The sequence below is a fragment of the Vidua macroura genome, chromosome 9 (assembly GCF_024509145.1).
Source record: "Vidua macroura isolate BioBank_ID:100142 chromosome 9, ASM2450914v1, whole genome shotgun sequence".
NCBI lineage: Eukaryota > Metazoa > Chordata > Aves > Passeriformes > Viduidae > Vidua > Vidua macroura.
Genome location: NC_071579.1, coordinates 13,706,934 through 13,730,484, shown reverse-complemented (window position 1 = coordinate 13,730,484; position 23,551 = coordinate 13,706,934). Strand labels below are relative to the sequence as shown.

The 23,551-nt window shown below is 39.5% G+C and overlaps 1 protein-coding gene across 1 annotated transcript in view; it reads left to right on the top strand.

The window, feature by feature from the left end:
- Positions 1–19,526, top strand: part of LOC128811411 (uncharacterized oxidoreductase YtbE-like) — a 32,957-nt gene extending 13,431 nt beyond the window's left edge. The window contains exons 3-7 of the mRNA XM_053985033.1: positions 5,478–5,569; positions 10,649–10,831; positions 11,366–11,425; positions 13,589–13,690; positions 19,253–19,526. Coding sequence (XP_053841008.1) covers positions 5,478–5,569; positions 10,649–10,831; positions 11,366–11,425; positions 13,589–13,684 — 431 coding nt within the window. The 3' untranslated portion in view covers positions 13,685–13,690; positions 19,253–19,526. The remainder of the gene's footprint in view (positions 1–5,477; positions 5,570–10,648; positions 10,832–11,365; positions 11,426–13,588; positions 13,691–19,252) is intronic.
- The last annotated feature ends 4,025 nt before the right edge of the window (positions 19,527–23,551 follow it).

Below are 23,551 nucleotides of genomic sequence, written 5' to 3'. Positions count from 1 at the left end.
CTACTTTCAGGGGTACATATTCTATTATCCTCTAGACATATAGCTGAGTTGTTGATAATTTTGATCACATTTTCACATCACAGTGTGTGGTGGCATTATTGAATAAGGTATGGAGGGATTGATTTTCTTCCATGTAGTGGATTGGGGTGGTGGTTTGCTGTTTTATAATTGTTCTTTTGTTAAGCAGTTTATAATGGTTTGGTCCATGTCCCCTGTTTTGTCCCCCTAATGGTTTAGCCCTGAGTTGTTCACTTCAATATTTTCCCGCCGAGTGCCTGTCAATCCCCATGTCAGGCTCCCCAGTACCTCCCTTGCCTCCTTATAAGTCCTTGTCAAGCCCCATTGCACTGCCTCCTACCTCTGTCTGTCAAGTGAGCACACCTCTTTTGTTCCAGAATGTTCCCTGTCTGTAGCCCCTTCCTTAGTGTATCATTGGACTCTTAAACCCTGAGTTGCTTTCATTGGACAACCCCAGCTGTGCTCTCCTCCCCTAATGCTTCCCCATTGGACAAGGGTTGTTTCCACCCCTCATACCCTCCTATCTTTAAAAGATGCTGCAAAGCCTCAGAAGTTGCCTATTTGTTCCTGACTCCTCTTTGGTAATAAACTGCCTTGGAACTCATACAAGTGGCCCCTCTCCATTTCTTTGTCTTGGTTCTTTGTATTGCTCAGTAGCGGTGCCTCCCACGCCGTGGCTTGCTGCAGGGGGCTGCAACTCCCTGTAAGCACCGCCACCCTTCAAGAGGTCTTGGAAGAGATCTGGGGGCAGCCCCTCTTGTAGTGCCCTCTGGCCACCATGGACTGTACTTAGTTGGGAACCTCCACCCTGTGGCTGCAGCCTGAGCGCTACAGATTGGGTTTTTTTAATCTGGTCTGGTCTGTAATGTCAACTGTAAGGATAAAAATGTGTCAACGTAACTAAACTAACGTTGCATTGAAGTAGTTACAATGAGCAGCCAGGGTCAGAGACAATGTGCGTTAAGCCAGTACTATGCTGCATCATGCTGTTTAGTTAGCCATTTAACACTTGTGGAAACTGACTGCTTGCAATGAGTTTTCAGTCAGGAAGTTAACAATTGGACTTCTACTCGTGCCTGCTCTCCTGTTGTCCTCATAGTTTATCATGGTTCACAGGCGATGTGTAGCAGGAGTGGTGGTCACAGAATTGCAGACAAGCACCTGTACTGTGGCAGTGAATAGTTAAAAAGAAATCCTTTGGAGGAGAAAGTATGATTTGTGTATTTGCAGTTTTGCCAGTCTTCCTGTGTGTCTCAGGGAAGGGCACATAGCCTTCTGATGTCTGTGTGTTTTAGCCCATGCTGTGGGAAGATGTGTTATTTCACAGATTTAGAAGTTAACTACTCATTGATTCTGTCTAAAAGTAGTCTGCTTTATTTATCAAGGCTTTGCCTTTCAGTCTGCATGTGGGGCACACTAAGCCTACAGCTTTGATATAGCACATTATGCTGGAATGAAATCTTGTAGGGTTTCTATGAGTAGTGCAATTTACACCCAGTGTGCATATCAGAGAGAATGTGGACCTTTCCAACCTGTGCAACCTTTGTTAATAAAGATACAGTGACTGCAGTTGACCTCTTGTGAAAAGAAGATCCATTCGTGTTTTTATTCTGTGGCCTGAATAGAAGATATAACAGAATGGGCACTGTTCACTCGACGTGGGAATTCTCCCTTGCTCTGACTCATGTAGAGCAGCAGGGAGGGGGAGGAAAATGGGCTCCACAAACCTGGTATCCAGTTTTGTAATTTACAAAATCTTTTTGATCTGAACTTTGTACATTTAATATTCCAGAGGGTATTTAGAAGTTTGATAAAAGTCCATAGTAGTGCTGGAGAAAGATAAGGCTCGCTATTGTACTAAAACAGTGTTGTGGTGCCAAGACAGCCTATTTATGCTTTTCTGTTGCAAGACTAACTGTGCCTATCAAAATTTGGTATTATGTGGAGTAAAGATAAAAATACCCAATCATTCTCTAAGTTGCAATACAAAATACTTTAAGCTTAATACTCAACTATATTGCAAACCAGTCCATTAGCATGATATAGTGCTTCACAGCAGCTGGGAGAAATACAGCATGGTGAAATTACCAGTGTGGTGGGGGCCAAGATTTTTTTGTGGAGAATAAAAAAGATCCTTACTTTTTTCCCCAATATAATCAACTGTTATTTTGCCCATATGTTTTCTGATGTGTCTTGCAGAGTTTCATGATAGGCTTTCAAAGCTGGATGAAATTTTCTGTTCCAGCATTGTGGTCAGTCAGTTTTTAGCATGCATAAAGGAACTAGTGTTCCTACGTTTTTCTTTGAGTCTGTGAAGTCAGAGTTGCAAGGAATAGAACAAAGCCGCAGAAGATATAACAGGAGCCTTTGGGAGCTAACGGGGAATTGTAAACTCTCTGTTTATTGCACCTGGCACTTCTCAAAATCGGTTTCGTAGGGGCCAGACCAATGATTTCTTCAAGCAGATAAGGAGGGTGCTTTCTCTCCCTGAATCAAAGCTCTGTAAGTTGGTAAATAAGACAGTAAAAATGTATATTTTAAGAGTACTTTGTAGAGGGATTATAGCTAATATATTGCGAACTTTTATCTCAGGAAACTTGAACTTCAGGACTAGTTAAAATGGTTAAGTTTAAAAGAAGTATGGAGTTCAAAACCACCTGCAATCACAACAGCTGTAACAACATGTATTGTGGCTGAATTGTCTGAAATGAGATTTTTAATCATTCTAAATAGGCATTAAATTGGGGGAAAAAAAAAAAAAAGGTCTGCCCCCATTTTTAAGAGCAATCTGGTGTTTTTGAGACCCATGGCAGGAGTTCTGGGGAACTTACCTCTGTTGCTTCTTCATGAGAGACTTAATATAAGGAAACCTGTCCCCTGCATCTCCCAGGTTGTTTCAAGGCAATGAGTCAGGACCATTTTTCACAAGTTTCTCAATATTTTGTTTATTTCTACTGTTGATATAATTTCATGGATCTTGTTTGATAGACACAGTCACAAGTGTTAATCTGTCAGATAAGGCCCAGAAGCTAACCAGACCTTCTGTTTCTTACCCATCTTTTCTTAAATCTTCATTCTTATGAATTAATCCAAAAGACGTAAATGTGGAAATAATTCTGTATAATCCTCTTCTTAAAGGCAGTCTTTCTGAGATTTAGACAATGCAGAGCAACTGTGTTAATCTTCCATCAGGCAAATTGAAGCAATTCTCTAGAGTAGAATCCATTGACTGATTGTTCAAATTTAAACTCTATTTTCCAGTGTTTTGAATTTATGTTTCCATTATGCATTGAAATAAGATTTTAATACTGTTAGACTGAGCAATTGCTTAATTCCTTTTTGTATTTTATAATTTAATGCAAAAGTCAAAACACTTTAACTGTCATATAGTAAACTGTAACTAACACCAAAGCAACACAGTTGAAATGAAGGGTTCTAACCACCCAAAAATGTATGTGTATTTAATGAAAGTGAAATCTTTTAAGTGTATTCCCTCAAAAAAATTTCCCTTAAGAAAATACTGGTTTTATAAAAACATTGAAATTCTAATTATTTCTCTGTTTTCTGGGAGAATGTTTACTTTCTTGGCAGTTTTGAATTAAGCTTTCTCTGTGGGACATCACTCTGAACACATGAACGATATAATGCTGATTTTAGTAGGAATGACTCAGATGACTTTTAATGCAAAACATAAATGACCTGAAGTTTCATGATGGGAAATCTAACACGATGTAAGAGACTTCAAAGTCTCTTGTGAGAAATATGCTAGAAGCAAAGCATATTAGAGTATACAGTAGGGGGGAAAAAATGGAAGCTTTTTGTGGAAATGTACTATTTCATGTCTGTGACTGAATTTTGTTTTATTTCAATCTGAAATGAAAGCTTTATTCTTCAAGGGCAATAATGGCATGTTTTTTGTAACTCCTTAGCTTTCAACAATAGTGTATAATATTTTGGTTCACCATTGTGTTAAATCTGTGTTTTTCTGACTGCTGTGGCATAATGATTTATTAGTGTTGACACTCCATGGTTGTTTGTCAAAAGCTCAGCTTTTGCTCCTTCTGGCAGATTACATACAAATTATGTAAATCACTATAGTGCTGGTTTTAACCAAATTATGTTATACATCTTGAACAATGATAATTTCTGTAAGGGAAAGACATCTGGAATTTTAGTTGTTGGTATATTATTTCTTCTTTTGGGATTCCACGAAAGAAGCACATCAAAAAGTGATAGTATGTGTGCAGGTTTTTTTGCTACAGTTTATGCTTTAGCTCATGCTGCTAAAATGTGTGAAAGCTGATTTTATTTTTTTTTAGGACTCTAAATCTGTTTATGCAAATTAGCAGTAAGCTGTAACTTCATTTACAGAATTTCACAGAGGACTAGAAAAATGTAATTTCTTTTTTTGTATATAGATGCACACATGTCTATGCATTTTATAGAATTAGTCTGCTCAAATAAATACTGGATTAACAACAGTGATCAGACTTCTGTGTTCACACACAGAGACAGACTTTCCATCTGTAGCATTAGAAACTGAAATGCAGCTCAAGTCAATGCAAACAAAGTTCACATACTGAAGAAATTAGCCTGAGCCGTGGTCCACAGAGTGCACAGCCTAAGGAGACCCCTCCTAGCCTAGCCCCAGCTGCCTTCCTTGCCAGCTGTGCTTAGCAAAGCAGAAGGACCAAACATCCCAGATGGGTCAGGGCTGAGGGGCGGTGGCAGGCCAGGACTGGGAGTTGGCTTTTGTCATATCTGAGGTTTGAAGGAAGACATCTGATTTCTGGCCTGTGAGCTCTTAATTTGTACACATACATGGGCACTTGAGGTTTGTTCAAAAAATAGCCTTCCTATCACCTAGGTCCCATTTGACTTCACTTGCTTGTCAACAGGAGCTGAGAAATCCAGCTGCATTAACCTTCATGGTTCTTGCTAGGCAATGCTTATTAATTTGAAGATTTTACACTGAGTTTTACGTAACATCTTGTAATGATCTAATAGAAGATAGGCAGTGTGACATGGTTCATTTGGGCTGCGTGTCCTTGGGTTGTATTGCTCACACCTTAATAGTCTTCAGCAAATGTTCCACCTTCCTTTAGTTTTGGCAAGCTGCTTGGAACACCATTTCCTTCTTTTCATTCTGGTGGAGTCCAATTGTTCTTTGCTTATACTACATTAGCCTTTCCCAGAATTTAGCCTGGAGTTCTTATACACTGGGGAGTTTCGAGTGTGTTTAGATTATAAAATGATTTCCTAATGTGACTGTGACAGAACCACATTTTCAGATAACACTGTCAAACTAGATTTCAGTGCCGTTTTTCTGTGTTCCTTTGCGGTATTTTGCTCTACAGAAATGATGTAAAAAATAATTTTGTCTTTTGAAGGTGATATTTTTCAAATCATCTACCCAAGTAGATTGTCCTAAAACTTTTTCTTGTTCTGCTTTTCTTTAGGTTTGTGTAAATCAATTGGCGTAAGCAATTTTCTTATCAGCCATCTTGAGCAACTAAAGGAGGACTGTGTGATTACTCCACATGTTAATCAGGTCAGTGGATACATGTATTTAAGGTATCTGGGTTTGAGTTTTTACTTTGGTTTTTTTGGTTAGCAACCTCCTCCCCACTCCTGTGCATGAAAGGCTACACCCAAACTATTGCCTTAGTCATGCAATTTCTTTTTTCATTTGCGTATTTCTATTTGCATATTGGAAACCATTCAGGAAGATGACCTGAAGGGTAGGGAAGCCCTTCCTCATATTTCCTCCACCTAGTTTCTCCCAGGCTACTTGTTTGTGTCTGGGTACACAGACACAAACAAATGGTCCCTGTGACAGGTTTTTGATGATAAAACAGTTTAGAAGTAAAATTCAAGAATCACAAAACATTTAGCATCTTCAGAGTGAGCCAGTTTTTGGAAAGCCTGTGTTTGAATACTTTTGTACTTCCTGTAAGCAACACTGAAAGCATCAGTTAATTACATACCCATGTAAGGGTGCCTTCCCTTGCTCCCCCCTCATTTCCTAGTTCACATAAATTCAGTGAGCTCCTGGTTTAGGCAGGTGCTGTGACAGCCCTGGCAGAATTTTTTTTGCTGCCCTAGGCAGATCTAGGATGGCCACCTACGTACCGGCAGGCTGCCAGGACACTCGACAAATGTTCCCTTGTTGCAGGTTTCTGCCTACAGCTGTGCTGGAAGTTCATGCTCCCATTCCTTCCACCTCCTGCCAGAGAGTGTATGTGTGCTGACATGGATGTGGGAACTGGAATGGATGGAGTGCAGGCACGTGTTTTTCCCCTTTGTACAGGTGGTGGGAATTTCTGGCAGCTGTTTGTGGTTTAATGACATTAACAGCCATAAAAGTGTTGCTCAGAGTGTGACGGTCAGAACTAAACAACTCTGACTTTGGCTGTCCACTATACTGAAGGTTACTAAAGGGCAGTTAATTAATGTTAAATAAACATAAAACCATATAAAATATTTCAAACCAGTTATTCAAAATAAACCATTGAAATGTATGTTAAGGTGGACAGGTTGCTGACTGTTTAATAATTGGTGAATTTACCATGGTTCAAGAAATGCATATCTACAAAGACTTACTAGAGTTTGGCATGACTTGTTACTGCCCATTATATAATAGTAGCTTTTCAGTTTTCTACTAAATCACTGCAAGGAAAAAAATAATGATTTTGTTTTGAAATTTCCTCTTACCCGCAGTCTCAAAATGTTGCCAGTCTTGCTTTTTCAGTGGTGATCATGGAGACAAGCTCTTTCTTGATGCTATTTGACAGAACTCTTTTTCTGAGGCTAAAAAGAGGAAACAAAAAGTTGAGGTGGTGGTGATAATGAGGGGTAGGAGAGGGCCCCTGCTAGTAATTTCTTTGAGATGCTACACAACAGTTCTGAATTGAAAGCAAAAACCAACAATGAATTACCCATACCATTGCCAGGTGCTCAACCTAAAACAGTTTTGTTATAGCATTAATTTATACTTTTTTAGAGTTAAAGGAATTTTATAAACCATGCTTCAGCTTATCCTCAAAAATGTATGTATTCTGTTTCTTGCTTAGTGTTGGAGAGTTACTGAGCCTGATGGTAAAATTACTTAAGTACCATGAAATAAATAATGAATTTCTAAATTCAAATTGGGAACGCTATGCTGAGTTCTTATTTCACTGTCCACAATTTATAATACAGTTTTTTCACTATATTTATGCATAAAATAGTGTACTGTTTCAATGGACTTACTAAATATAAAACATATGCAAATAGTCATTGGATACAAAGTCTAAATATTGAAGAAACAAGTGGAGGAAAAATACTTCCCTTTTAGAGTTCAGGGTGTTCTTACAATTACAACAGTCCCCTTATGATGTTAAAATTGAAAGTTTTTTCTGTGAAGGGGAGAAAGTAGGAAGGCAGGAGAAATAAGCAATACTTCTGTTTTACAAACCAAGTTTTAAGTACTGTCTTTCTTCTCAGTTCCTGGGAAAAACCCAGTAGCATCATGTCTTCTAAAGAAACAGGCAAGACTTGTCTTCTCAAGAATATTGTATTGCTGAGTTATTTATTAATAAACAATCACCTTTTAAAATTTCAAAATACTATTAAAAGTACTGGTAAAAACTGTAAAATGATGGTACTTTATTCTAGCATCATGTAGAGTGAAACTTACATCCTACAAGTTCCAAGTTTGTGGGCCAGAGTTTTGTAATTGACTCAGCAGTAGGAAGTTTGGATTTATGCTCAAAGAAATCTTTGAAGTCTCTCTGAAGGCTCATTGCCCTGTCACTCATTACAGGAAAAAATATATTTCATAAGTACTTAATAAATATATATGTTTCATTTACTAAAGTGATGCACTGAACCCAAATAGAAGCTGTTCCTTTATGAATTCCAGGTAGGAATGTTCATCAATATTTTTCCAGTCCTGGAGAAGTGTGAATTACTGTGTAATGACCTCAGAGACATTTGCTTACATTGTTGATACTGCCATTAATATTGATCTCTGTTGTGGAAATTTGTACAAGGAAGAAATGCATACGAGACATCAGAAAACAACCTCTTTGTATATAAACTCACGTAACTGTTCTTCGATATAGAAAATGCATAGACTCATAAGCTTGTATTTCAGTTTCATAAAGAGGAAAAATTGTAAGACAGCATTCCCATTGAGAAAATTACTGAATTGCAGATGTGCAGAAACTTTTTCACATGAAAAGGACCACAGCAGGGTGGAAAGAGTAAGGCCATCATCATCTGAGGTATGACTTTCTAGAGCCATGTGTCAGGGTTGTTATTAGGCTCAGCTTTTCCCCATGTGCTATGACTTGTAAAAGAACAGTGCTTTAGTTGGAGGTCCCCTGTGGCTGGGCATGTAGCAGCTGTGAAGTTCTGTGGTGTGAACTGCAAACTGTTCTATTAAACAGATGCCAGTTTTTACATGCCAGTCAATCAGGGTAGAGTGCCAGAAAAGATCAAGATCTTCCTCTGCCATCACGTGACAGACAGCCCTTGCCTGAAAAAAGTCTGGTGACAAAAATAGCAAGGGTGGGGCAAGACAGGAAGCAAGAATTGTTATTTTGAGGGGAAGCATATGTTGACCACTCACCTTGTGCCTCTCGTAGCTCAGGATCCTAGTGCCTTGCATTCAGATGCTGCTAGAACCTTCCAGAATGTTTTAATTTAAAAAAAAAAATCAAAAGTGCTTATTTTATTTGATGCATTTGATTATTTTAGTACTATATTTAAGAAGAAAAATACTTGCTTCTGCCAACACAAAACTGCATGTGTCAAAGTGTCAAAAATTCAATTCACTAAAATTGGGAGTCTGGATTCAGTGAAAGGCACAAAGTATGATCTTTTCAGGTGGGAAGTAGTTGTTGCTAGGTATTCTGCTTGTGAGGCAGGCGGGTGATATCTCAGCATACGGCTCGTGATTTGAACATTTCTGGTGTAACCCGAAACTGTGCTGCCTGGAGTCTTACTAGACCAGCAGGTAAATTCTACTTGCAGTTTAATTAGCAATAAATGCTGAATAAATCACATAGAGGCACTGCCAATATTTCAGCATTTGGTCCTAAATACATCATTTTTTATTTCATATTTTCTGAGCTACATTATTTGCTATACTGACTGTAAAGAACTGCTAAAATTGCTTATTATTCTTTTATTAATCCAGTAATACACTTGGCTTGCTCTTTCACTTTTCCCCACGTAGTTTTGCGTAGATACAATGAGAATATTTTGTATCCAGCTCAGGTGCAAACAAGTGAATAACTGCATGACTTAAGCACTGCTCTTACACATACAAACATGAAATACAAAGGGTACTCAAAGGTCAAGAAACATCAAAGGTTGAAGACATGGATGTCTGCTGCTTGAACCTTGTTCCCGAGTCCACCTAGTAATTTAGATCATAGCAGCTTTAGGCTGACTCAGCCCAGCCTTCCAGGGGCACAGTTTTTTCTTAGCTCATGTTGAATGACTGCCAGCCTATTGTTCCTGACTATTGTTGTCTGAAAAGACAACATGTACTAAAGATGAGAAACAGGAAATGTTCATTTGTCCTCTTTGTGGCAGAAGAAATTTTCCAGATTCCACGTATTGAGGTGATTGCTCAGAAGAGTATTTTTCTTCAAAATGCGTAAGAGTTCAATCCCTGGAACAATGCTGATGACCAGTCACAAAAATACATCACATGATTTTGTATTTTGTTAAAGAAAACACTACCCACTTTCATCTAAATGCAGAGTAATTTACCCTTCTTACAGTGAATAGACTGTGAAATACTTATTTAAATAACTTATTAAGGAATGTCACAGAGTTTCTTTTCTTGTTTTAGCTACATGCCAGAATATGTCTCTCCTCTGAGATTATTACTATCCAATAACTTCTTTTTCCTTTTGCTCCCAACAACAATGTCTTTGTAGCTTGTTACTTTTCCTCTTTTTAACTGGTTCTTGGCAATTGTGATTTTCCTTCCTACAAAGGGTCTCCCTTCACACATCAATTCCACAGCACGATTGCTTCACTGCACAAGCTGATGGTGACGCCACACACAGAATGCAGGATTTGCCATGTGCAATCCATCCCAACAGGCTTTGCTTCCAAGGTCAGGTGTTCTCCCTAAACAAATTGTTCTGGTTGGTCGCTTGCAAACCCAGCCCCTGCTCAGCACCTTCCCCTTGACTGGGCAATTCAAAGATCATTAGGAAGAATCATTAGTAAAGAAGCAGGAAAGGACATAGATTTGGGGAAGAGAAAGTAGTCTCAAAGTACCAGTAAAAAATGACCTGATGCTGACTTCCACTGTGCATTTGTATATATTTCTTAAAAATAGAGCAATAGTGAAAGTCCAGCTGCAGGTCAGGCAGACAACTGCACCTTGTTTCTGAGGAAAACATAAAATACAGTTAACTTTTTGTGCCAATTACTGGTAAAACATGTGATTAATACCCTTCATGTATCTTCTAAAACTAATACCTTTCATCTACTTCCCAGAAGCAATGACTTCACTCATGTTCTATTTTTAAAACAGGAGAGAAATTATTTTAATTTTCATTGATGTCTTCTACAAAATTTATTTTCAGGGTTTTTACTAAAAGTTTATTTCTATTTATCTAAGGTTGAATACCACCCTTTCCAAAGACCTCAGGAGTTGGTTGATTATTGTAGGAGCAGAGATATTGTTTTTGAAGGCTACTGTCCTTTAGCCAAAGGTGAAGCACTCACTCATCCTACTGTTATTCAGCTGGCAAAGAAGTACGGCAGAACTCCAGCACAGATTTGCATACGCTGGAGCATACAGGTAATGGAGGGTGGTAATAAAAATGTGTCTCCTTTCTCAGGAAAAAAATGCAAATAGTTTGGGGTTTGTGCATCAAACCAGAATTTATACAGAAGGTATTTCTGCTTTCAGTATGTTGATATTGTGTGAACTGGTGGCTGTACTGGAAATTTAGAATGTAGTACACAAATCATGCTGGTATTTCAAATATTAATTATTGTAAATAATCTAGTTGTAGAGAATAAGAGTCACCACTAAGAAATGTTTCCAAAGTAAATGTTACAAGCAGTATCCCTCATCATTCCATTTCTGTCACTGAATATAAAGTACTAAGCAGTGAAATAATGTATTGAGTTGATATAAACCATGTAGTGTGTTGGAAATCAAAACAGTGTATATAACTGCAGTTGCAAATGGGATGGAAAAATGTCAGTGTCCCCCAGAGAATTAAATTAGAACCTCAGAAGATGTGAGGAATTTATTGTAATGGCTTGAAGATACATAATTTTTGTAAAATCTGCAAATTTTATTGATGAGAAGCATAATTCTTTTCAGAATGGGATTGTCACTATTCCAAAGTCAACAAAGGCAGAACGGATAGAAGAAAACTGCAAGGTAAGATTTGGTTATGCATTCAAGCCTGGCTAACATCCATTAAGAGTTTTGAATATTTTGGGTTGCCTTCCCATTTTCCTTCCCAGTTTTATACTGGGGTAACTCAGTCAAAATTGGCAAATGATGGTACCGTGAAATGACCACAATGTAGGAAAAAAGCTATAACTCACAAATATCAGAAAATACCTGGAGAGATAATTACTGTGAATAAAGAAAAACCCATAGAAGATCTTTTATAGTTGATTTTTTAAATTAATAATTCTAGTTATTACCTGTCTGGTTATAGAACATCCTAAACTGGTTATGGTTACCTTCTTTTTTGTGATAGCCACAAAGGTCAAATGGAAGGAGTTTGGATGCTATGCATAACAGTTTATGAAAGCTTTAAAACTCACTTGGGGATAGCTCCAACATAAAGACCTTCCAAGGAAATCACAGTCCTGCCTGTCCTGACTCTTCCCCTATCTTCTCCTTCTACTCAATGTGCAGAAAAAGGTCCCAGCATGAAGCTGGACAAAGAAAAGTGGAAATTAATGAGAATTGACAGTGTGACTCCTCCCCTGCACCTTTTTTGAATTTTCTTTTCATACCAAATAGTTTTCATTCATTACTTGCTTTTTGTCTCTATTTCTCCAATCTGCAAGTGTTCTTTCTTTAGGGTAGGTAAAATCACAACTTATTTCCAAAAATATCAAAGGGGTATGAACTGCTGTTGCAAATCTAGAAGAAACTTTGCAAGAAGACAGGAATCTTCCATCTGCTATTTTTATCCTTCTCTCTGAGTGTGGAGGTGTGAATCAGTATACATGTAATGAGAATTTCTGCTGATGGCCATGCCTCTTTGTACAGTTCCTGCCTTGACTGTTAATTCTGACATTCTGCCTTCTGTGGTACAAGCACAGCTGCTTGTGGTACTGTATTGGGAACCAGATCAGAGAACAAAACCAGTTTGAAAAGCCTTCCTTGTACTTTTATTTTCTCCAATAATATTTGAAGTCTAGATTAATTTCATTTTTTACAGAGTTTACTCTATGGCACCACCAATTCATTTCACACAGCTCAGGGAATGTGCTACAATCCAAACTTAAAGCACTTAGATGGAGAGAGAAAAGAACTGGCACAGTCACTGAGTGTTGTTTATCACACCTCCCTTCTTTTTCTTTCTCTCATGTTTCTGTGTTGGCCTGAGTCTCTACCACTTCTGGTCACGTTGGTCCTCATTAAACCCTCAGTATATAATACTTAGGGTTTCTAGTTCTGGGACTGGTCCCTGGTTTAAGCTTAAAAGGCTTGAAAGAGCACTGAGATTTGACTACAAGGATCATTCCAGAAAACAGTGTTGCTGGATAATGCAGGATGGGAGGAGCTCATTTGGCTACAGTTCAGGCTCCACACAATCTTTTTATTGAGCACAGAGGAGCTATGACAAAGAGAACAGAAGCAACTTCCTGATGATAATGTCTCAATAGGACACCTGCTAAGAAAGCATTGACACCATCATTCACATAGCAGGTATGGCCACAGGAGAAGGTAGTGGCTGTAAGAACCTGTGTTTGAATACAGGTAATTGCTTTCAAGTTTGAGTTAGTACTGAGGCACTGTAGCACTTTTTCTGTATTTAGCTGGTTTGTGAGAATTTTGTCAGACTCATAGGAAAGACAGACACAGCCTATGGCTTGTTAGCTTTGTGAATGTCCTGATACCTTCTAAAAATTCTCTTTGTCTAAAGTTCTGAGAAAGAGAACTGTAACACTCTAAACTGAACACTGGGATGTAAGAGAAATACTGAGCTCATTCTTCCAAAGAGATTGCTGTCAGGATATTCCTATACCTACCTCTGGCAGTGACAATAGAGAGTGCTGTCAAAAACAGCTTTGATACTACCCTTGTCTTGGATCCTTGTCTGAGGCCAGAGTGCTACAAAACGATCTTAACATGGTCTGCATATAAAAATGAGTCACTAAAGGAGCAAAAGACCCAATGGAGCCTGTCAGCTTGATGGAGTATTTTTCTATGACAAAATATAAGAATTTTCTGAAGAAAAAATATATAAAAATTTGGCCTCACATTTAAGTGAATCTTGGTCAGTTAAATACTAGAATATATCTGATCTTGTTGATTCTCTCTGTGTTCATGATGTTAACTATATATGCATTCCCACAGGTGTTTGATTTTACAATAGCAGAAGATGATGTTGAAATTCTGAACGGAATGCATGATGGGAGACATGTTTCCTGGGATCCAAGTTTTATTGTGTGAATCAAGGTTTGAGCTTTTTTTTTGCTTTCCCGGGGATCAGTGAGTCACACCATGTAATTTTAATTCAGAGAAGGTTACAGTAAGAATCTAATCAAGATAATGATGTCTGCTAATAATGATGACTGATTTGAAATCCTTAACATAGGCAACAGACAAAAGATATTTTTGAGGGTAACACTTTTGTACAACCCTCAAAGAGATTTTAGATTTCCATCTCAAATGCTGTTCCTCAGTCCATTGAAGTCCATGCAAAGACTCCTATTTATACCACGGACCCTTTACATATTAAACAGCATCAGGCTGTTTAATTCAAATGAGGAGATACTCCTTGAAAAATATAGGGCAAAAGTGCTACCTCTTAGTGTGCAAAATCAGTATTGGGTATGAAATAATTTTTAAATTACTTTGTTTGAGAGATACAATATATGAAGAAGAAAAAACTGGATTAAAAAATGCTAATGGCATTATAATAACAGCATTTATGTTATACAATATACTGCAAATCTCCATCAAAAATATAATTTCATTGTAATACACAATATCTGAGGATCACCAAAAAAGTTTTATGCCTATCACAGCATTACTATGGCATTGACTCAGAGAATTCTATGCATATTAGTTACTAGCCTGTAGATAAACCAAAGCAGAAATCTTTCCAGCCAAGTCAGGTACAAATAAACTATATGCAGGGCCAAGAGGTTAGCAGCAAGCTCCAAGAGCCAAAAAGACATCTTTATTACTACTTACTGGAAATTGGGGTGAGTTTTTTATAGCTTTTTGTGAAAATTAGTTTAGATTTCATTTTGGGTTTGTTCAGGAAATCCCATTAAGAGACTATACTGTTCCTCATATTTTCTTATAAAATAGGTATCTCTATGGAGAGAATGAATATGGATAAATGTAGCTCACAGATCTGTTTTGAGAAATATGACTGCAGAATCTATTGGCTTAGTATTCAACTTGTAGTCGCACTGGTTTGATATTTTAGGAGTTCCTGTGTCTAGAAAGGTATGGAAAATCTGATTATGATTTATATTGTGTGTGGACTTCCTGAGGCAGTTTTCCCAGTGCTGTTCTGCTTTAGTCATATTGTGAAACAAAGCTCCTTAGCTTTTTATCAAGAAGTGGCTTACAGCAATCACATGTTCTAGCCTGCATTGTTTTTCCTCAAAGTGTAGAGCTTCTATACAGCTTGGCTAAAATCCAGACAAATTTACCTTTTAGATAACAACTCCTCAGAATTATTGTCTAGTTTTTTCTGGTAAATTTGTCCACAAAAATTTGTCTAGATTTGCCTCTGGAATAATTTCTATGAAAAACAAGATATTGTATGAAATGCTGCTCACTAATACCTGCACAGTGTGGTGTTCTGAGAAATATACACAATCTCCAGAGCAAAGTTATTTTCTAGTTTCAAGCATGGGCTGCAGTCTGAGCGGCTCCATACCTGGGAATGCCACTCTAGGTGTCTAAAAACAGCTCTGTACCTGAGCTCTGGCTCAGCTGTTGTGATGAGGGGTTCAAGAGTTCCAGACAGTAAGGCTCATTTATAAAATGAATGTAATTTTTAGGCATTTCTCTTAGCTTTTGCATAAAACTGTGGCAATGACTAAGTGAAAGTTGGAAAGATTGTCCAGAAATAAACCTTTCTACCAGTGGCTATCAGCTAATACTGCTTTTGAAAAGAACAATGCCTTAGCAGTGTGAAAAAAATTCAAACTGTGCTGTTGAGGGACTTCTTCCTTCACAGTGTGTTTGAATTAATGAAACAAGGACTAGAAGTGAGTCATGTGCCTATTTCCTAAATACGGCTTTTGGCAGTGATGACTTTCTAAGAATTTACAAAACACAGGCTGGAGTTTCACCTCTAGTTCTCTCTAAAGAAACAGACATCACATCAGTATACTGCTTCAAACATAAATGATGTGTCAAAGGAACCAAATATTTATGTAGGCTAGCAAATTCTAGTTCCAGTGTTACCAGAACAGTGTCAGTTAGGACTACATGGCTGGAGCTCCATGCTCGTTGCAACACTTCTGGGGTTTTGCACTTGATTCTGACTGACCACCTCCCTGTTCTGAGTTTAATTGGAATGAATCCAGATCTTTCTTGCCAATAGGAGACCTCAGGCTAGTGTGAGAATGGCTGTGAGTTCATTAATATATTTCAGTGTACCTTCTGTCAAAGAGATTTTACATTGTTTTTGGTGTCTGCACCTGCTTTTGCGAGGAAGGCAAGCCACCATTTTCTCAGGCTAGGTCATGTTTTCTAAGGAGTTCAGTGAGTAATGAGAGGAATAATCAGGAATAGTATTACTAAAAGAGCATTCTTCTTAAGGAGTAGCTGTGGCTAGTTACAGTTTTAATCTGATACTTTTCTAATTACGTTCAGGGCAAATTATTGTTGGTTCAGGACTTTTTTCTGTGGTGGGGTTTTTTTCATTATTATTTTGTAATTCCTAGAATTTCCATTGCTGCCAATTAGTGCCTTTAGAACTACAGAAGAGTTTAATTTTAGCTATGTACTAAGTGAGGTGTAATTTGAGATGACATAAGATTTTAAGTGCTGGGACTCAGCTGACTCAAGCTATCTTTCTCCCAGGTGTGATGAGCAGTTTTGCACATTGTGCCTCACTAATAGCCATTGTTTTCTGTTAGAAGCTATAATTGCCCAAGAGACTGAAACCCTGTTATCTCCTGTGGCCTTGGGATAGTTCACTGAAGCCTTTTCCTTTGACTGTGGTATTCACAAGTTTTACAGTTTGTTAATTTAGAATCACTGAGCAAGTCCTCTTTTACTTTTGGTGAAGTTGCAGAAGGAAAGACAGACTCGGTGGATTCATATTTTATGCCCCTGTCTACAACTACATTGGCATTACTCTGGCAATAATAATTTTCTTCTTAAGCAAAGACTGCTGAAGAGTAAGTGCACATCTCCTCATCTAAATGAACCTTTCTAAAGTACTCCCAACATTGGTCAAAGAAATAAGACAACTAATAAGAAATTGACAAGTGAACACTAATGACATTTAGGAATAGCAGGGAGGAGTAATTTGTGGTAAGAGACATAGAACACAGAAGACCGAAAGGGTATAAAAGTGCTGGACATACAAAACCAGAAAGTTTATTTCTGTTTTTTATTTCTTCTTTGGTCAGATAGCCTAGAGGTACTCATTTTTAAAGATTTTGCTGTTTTAAACTCAGAATTCATCCCTCTAGTGAATTCTTGGAATTATATGCATATTCTTCCCCAGGGTTGAAATTCTTCCTCTTGTTCTTATTTCTGTAAAACAAACTTCCCCTAGAGAGAAAATCTGTTCACCTTTCTACAGTGACCTTTTTCAAGATACATCAATGCACCCATTTAATCTTTGTAACTCATCATCTTGCCAATAGGATCAGGGAATACACCAGAAAACTGAAGGCACTTTTTCTTCCCTATCATTATGTCATTTATGGTAGTGACTGATTGGGACACTCCTTTTCAGTTGAGATAAACCATTACTTAAAATAAGATGCAATTTATCAGTGCTATCTACCTAAATGCAGTCAGCTGCCTTTGCAAGAGCTCTGTGACTCCTAATGGAAGGAAACTCTTGAAACAAATAAGGAAAAGAAAAATATAAACTAAAAGTCAGTGGAAAGGGTGAGGCCATTTTCTGTGCAGCCAAGTAGCTTCCTGCCTGACTCTGAGTAGCTCCCTCTCCTATTTTTCTTGCTTCTTTCTGGTTTTCATCTCTTATATTACTGGAGATGTAGGCACGTATGCATGTTTCATAGGAAAATAATGGAAATGGGTTTTTAAAGTGAATATTCAGGAATTTTTTTTATCAGACTGCAGAAGTGTTTCTATCACACCTGTCCCCCCAGCATGACTTCCAAGGCATCATTTTCTGAGTAGAATGTGTAGAAAATAAACTGTAATGCTGGTAAGTTCACCAATGTACTAGGCCAAGCCAACTGCGTAATATTCACACCTCTGTGGTTAACCCATGCTTTTGAAAATGGGGGTAAAGGTGGTGTAGCTCTTGCTGCTGCTGATTGAATCCAAGGCAATTAACTCTTTCCACATTGCCACACCCCTCCCAAAGCTTTGAAGCTCACCTCTCACTATTGTGCATTGGGTAGAAATAACAGATAAGCCAACCTTCTGATAGATTTTTGTGTTGCTGTGTTGGGAGACTTTTTCTGTACCTAGTTTTTTTAACTTTTGCAGCCTTCAGTAAGATACGTACACACTCGAAATGAAGTGTTGAGTGTGTGCACTGTTCCCCAGTGCTGTACTGTGGTGGTTTGTTTTTTATAATTGTTCTTTTGTTAAGTAGTTTATAATGGTTTGGTCCATGTCCCCTGTTTTGTCCCCCTAATGGTTTAGCCCTGAGTTGTTCACTTCAATATTTTCCTGCCGAGTGCCTGTCAATCCCCATGTCAGTCTCCCCGGTGCCTCCCTTGCCTCCTTGTAAGTCCTTGTCAAGCCCCATTGCACTGCCTCCTACCCCTGTCAAGTGAGCACACCCCTTTTGTTCCAGAATGTTCCCTGTCTGTTGTCCCTTCATTAGTAAGCCATTGGACTGTTAAACCTGCTCCCTCCCCTGAGTTGCTTTCATTGGACAACCCCAGCTGTGCTCTCCTCCCCTAATGCTTCCCCATTGGACAAGGGTTGTTTCCACCCCTCATACCCTCCCCTCTTTAAAAGATGCTGCAAAGCCTCAGTTGCTGGCTACTTGTCACTGACCCTTCCTTGATAACAAAGTGCCTTGGAACTCATAGAAGTGGCCCCTCTCTGTTTTATCACCTCGGCTCTTCGTATTGCTCAGTTGCTGTGTTACCCACACCACAGCTTGCTGCAGGGGGCTGCTTATCCCTGCAACCACCGCCACCCAAAGGAGGTCTTGGAAGAGATCTGGGGGCAGCCACTCTCGTGAGTGCCCTCCAGCCACGGGGAGTGTGCTGGCTGGGAGACTCTATCCTGTGGCTGCAGCCAGAGCACTCCAGTGTACCGTGTGTCCCTCCGTAGGGCGCTGTAGGTGAGGCCGGAGTTGCGGGATGTGCTGCTCAGAGGAGCCTGGCAGGGACGGACTGCAGCAGGTCTCGATCGCTGTGCCCAGGTGGAATGTGTGTGGTAGTGGCCTGGCCAGCCCTTTGAGAAACATTCTGTAATTGAGCTACTAGTAGGAAGTTCAAGAGTATATTAGGAGTTTTATCATCCTGTTAATGATTGTTCTATATATTAGAGCGTGTTAGACTTTTGGGTACAATGATATCCATGCAAACTATTGCATGTCACTTTCTCAACTACTTCAATTCTTTCCCTTCAGACTTGAGCTTTTCCTAATAATATATTCAGCTTAGTGGGCTAAAAATAAAGTGCAGATTCTCACAAAAATGAATACAGTAAACTTTTTATAATTGCCTTTTTAAACAAAAAAGGCCATTTAATTAATATTTTTATCAATATCAAGAACTTAAAACCAGACCATCTAAGCTATAGAATACTAATACTGAAAAAATATGTGGGCTTTAATTTTTGCAATGACGTTCTCACGACTTTTTTTTTTTTTTAAACCAGGTTTTTGATTCTAATCTGAGGAAAGAAGATACGGAATTTTTGAACACTCTGAATATCAACAGAAAATTAATTCATCTAACCTATTCCTTGTGGAAAGAATAATTTAAAACCAGATTGTTCTAAACTGGTAAAGTGATGTAACTGAAACATTAATTAATTTTAAAGTGAAAAATAAATCTGAATTGTTCTCTTAAGTATACAGTATACTCAAGAATCAGTATAAATGGTTGTAGTTACTCTCACGTTAACAAATAAATAAAATAATTTAATTTACTCTTTGTAGCTTTCTTACAGATAAAGAAATACTTTCAACATCTTCTCTGGTCTCTTAGAACTTCCTGGTACAGTCTCCCAGTATGGGTTGAATTATCTCACAATATTATCATTTTCTTCTGCCTGCATGTACTTCTTTTAAGGTGTCATTTGAACCCATTTGAATACATTAATTAGGCATATTTTTTCCTTACAGATTTTGAAAAGTATCAATAACTTGAAGGCACGTAAGAGCATGCTACAGTGCATGTAAATCTTGACAAATGATTCAAAATATGGACTATTTCTTCAGGGATTGCAGCAGAATAATGAATCCAAGTTTTTTATTTCTTCTTGTTGTGAGAATTTTGGGGATTCTGCAGCCCATTCTTGATATTTTCTTGGTGACCAAACCTGCACTCTGGTACTGTTTCACAAATCTCCTATCATGACCCAGCACTTCAGAGAGGAATGGCTCCCTTTGTGACCTAAGTTGCATCAAGATGAATAAAAGTAGTTTTTGCTTATATGGACAAAGACTTTTGAAAAGTGCAGAAGAATGATGTGTTGGTGAAAAATCCTTTGCTAATCTCCCTTGCAGGGATTGTCACTATCTTTTCAAGATGGATAGTATTCAGACACTCCTCTGATGCAATTGTGAGTTGTCCAGCTGCACTGGGAGAGTTCAGTCTGGTGGTGTCAGAGGCCACCAGTCTTTTGATATGCAGGCATTGGGTGGACCCCAGCTTACAGCTTCTTTTCTGACAAGATCAAAGCATTTTCCTGCAAGGAAATTGCTCTGTGACTAGCCAGGTTTCTGCAATCCCTACCAAGCTAAGCTCTCACTGGAAGTTCCACAAGAACTTTAGTTGTCACACACAGTCAGTATTATTTTGTTGTTGTTCGTGACATTCCCTAAAATGTGAGTTTCTGCTCATCCTGAAAACTACCTAGAGCATATACATGCTCAGGATACTCAGGATCCCTGTGAAAAATGTGTCTGTCTCTTTATGCTAGTAGACATGTTGCAGAACATTTTTTTAACCAGTTTAGCCAGGTGATGTGTCTGTTATGTGTCAGGTTGGTGTCCTGATGTGCACAGCCTTCCTGCTGGCATTTGACAGAGACCTGCATTCTGGTTATTTCTGAAATGCATTAATAACATCGTGTTGTTCTTTCTCTTTATTCTGACCATAGGCAATTCCAGAATCAAGTTCTCAGAGGAGCCATGTATACACTGGATTTCTGTAGTAGAAGTGCAAGCTTCCTTATCAGTGGACAAGGCAGTTGGAGGGGTACTGAGAAAGAGTTCTCATTCTGTTGGTGGCTTGTTTTCCTGGTGAGGCTGGAGTGTAACCCTGGTGTAAACCCCCTTGCTAAACACTTACCAGCAACTACAGTTTTGGTAGAGTTGGCTGGACCAACCTGAGTCCTGTGTTTGTGTTTCAGGCCTTGTAAGCAGGTTAGAACCTGTGCAGTTGAGCTATGTTAACCTATCTTCTCTGAGGGTTTAGACAGCCTTCAGTGCAAATCCAGCTGATCTGCCTCCGTTTGTCTGTGAAGAGTGAAGCTGTATTTCAGTTTCCTCAGTGCCAAAATGTCAAGAAGGCTGTAAATATATGTGGTCATCTAAGTTTAACGATGCTTTTTGTGATACAAGTACCCACCTTTTGGAATGGAACTGAAATTGCCTGCATATTTTGTCCAGTGCTGCACCTGTGTTGGGGCAACTCCTTGTATCACTACAGGCTGAGAGAGGCAGATGTGAAGGACTTGGGGGTGCTGGTGGATAAGAGGCTGGACATGAGCCTGCAATGTGAGTTTGCAGCCCAGAAAGGTAGTTGTATCCTAGGCTGCACCATGGAGTGTGGGCAGCAGGTCAAGGGAGGGGATTCTGCCCCTCTGCTCCACTCTGGTCAGACCCCACCTGCAGTGCTGTGTCCAGCTCTAGGGTTCTCAGCACAGGAAAGACTTGGACCAGACATGGTCAGAGCAGGTCCGGAGGAAAGATGCAAATAATGATCGCAGGGCTGGAGCACCTCTTCTGAGGAAAGGCTGAGAGAGTTGGGTTTGTTCAGTCTGGTGAAGAGAAAGCTCTGCAGTTACTTTTCTTGTGGTGCTTAAGAATATAAAGGGGGCCCTACAGGAAAGCTGGAAAGGGACTTTTTACAAGAACATGTAGAGTCAGGACAAGAGAATGGCTTCAAACTGAAAGACAGTGGGCTTAGTTTCAATATTGATAAGAATTTCTTTGCTGTGAGGGTGGTGAGGCCCTGGAACAGGTTGCCCAAAGAAAGGGTGGATGTGCCCATCCCTGGAAGTGTTCAAGGCTAGGTTGGATGGGGCTTTGAGCATCCTGACCTAGTGGATGGTGCCCCCACCCATGGCAATGGAGTAGGAACTGGGTGATCTTTAAGATCCATTCCAACCCCCAAACCATTCTATGGTTCTGTAATTACACAGCCTCTGACAATTAATTTGTTGGATGTCACATCTCTGAGATGGTATCCTCTCAGCTGGTAACCCATAGCCTGGACATGAAAGCCTGCACATCTGACTAATGAACCCCTGAATCATTCTATCCTTTAATTAAAGCATGTTCCTTTAATATGTTCCTCTTACTTAAAATTATGTGAGAATTATTTCCTAGAATAAAATGCCTAATGAATGCACTTTTATTTAGTATTTTCTATATATTAGATAAATAAGGGGGAAAGCTTGAAATATCTGGGGTATGTCGGGCAGTTGCAGGGGATACATATGTCAACCTCAAACATGATTTATCTCATGTGCATTTTCTCACAGTTGTAACTTAACGGCTGCATTTTCCTCCAGGCTCTCAGGAGGCTAAATATCTTTTCAAGTTTCTAGCTTTGTGGTAGAAGAGTAAATGTCTGTTTGGCAGTGTAATTTATCTGAGTCATTCTGGGAGAGGTGTGGAGCAGTTGAAGCGTGACTATTAGCATAAATAAGAGAGGGACCCTCTTCCCGAGTGTAGAATACTTGTACTGTCTTTCAGAGGAAAGCTGCTTCCCCATAACAGCTAATTGACGGGCACAATGCTTTAAACTGAAAGACCTAATATATTGCACTTTGGCCTATTGTGATATTCTTTTACATTTCAATTTGGAGTTAACAAGAGCAGGGCAAGGAAGGAAGAGGAAACTTTCTGCAGTAAGTACAACGGTAGAATACACCAGAGCTGGCATTTCACATATGCCAAAGGTGGTTTTTATTTTAAAAAGAATATACAATATGATACAGTGGTAACAGTGTTAAGTAGTTGCCATTGCCAATTTTGTTTCTGAAAAAAATGCATTAAAAACTTTTCTTCATACTTTCAAACGTTGTTTTACAGCATCCTCTGAACATGCAGAGGTTAGTTTTGGGTTTTTTTAGTTTTTCGGGGGGGGGAGGGTTGGGATTGGGGGTTTGTTTGTTTGTTTGTTTTTTGTTTCGTTTTGTTTTTTGTTTTGTTTTCTCATGTGGAAACACCAACACCTGGTGCTGTTTGACAGTGGCAAGAACTGAGTTTATCCCCCATGGGCCAGTTCTGGCTTCTGCCCCGCAGAGTGCAGCCTGGCACCATCCTCGGCCCATCAGGCTGCTGCCTCCCCGGGGGGAGCCGCTGGTGAGTCACTCTGCAGGCCACGAGTGCGGGTGGCAGCCACCGGGCCCGCCACGCAAAAACACACCTTGGTTGTAGTGAGAAAATGGAAGAGCTTCTTCCAGGTTTCCTTAAACATGACTTACAGTGTCCTCTGAGGGAGAACGGAGGTAGCATACAGGATGCTGCCTTTGGCCGTAGCCTTTCTGTGTCTACTCGAGGGGCAAGAAAGCCGGGCGGGCGGGAAGCTGCCCCCGACACCCCGCAGGAGCCGTGCTCGGAGCCGGCCGGGCCGTGCCAGCACCTCCTTCCCCGGAATGCCGGGCGCGCCCGGTGGCGGGAGGCGGCGGCTCCCAGGTCAGGGACGGCTGGAGCCCGGCCGCGGCGTCCCCTCCCCGCGTCCCCCGGCCGGCAGAGCGAGGGGGTCCCGCGGGGGAGTT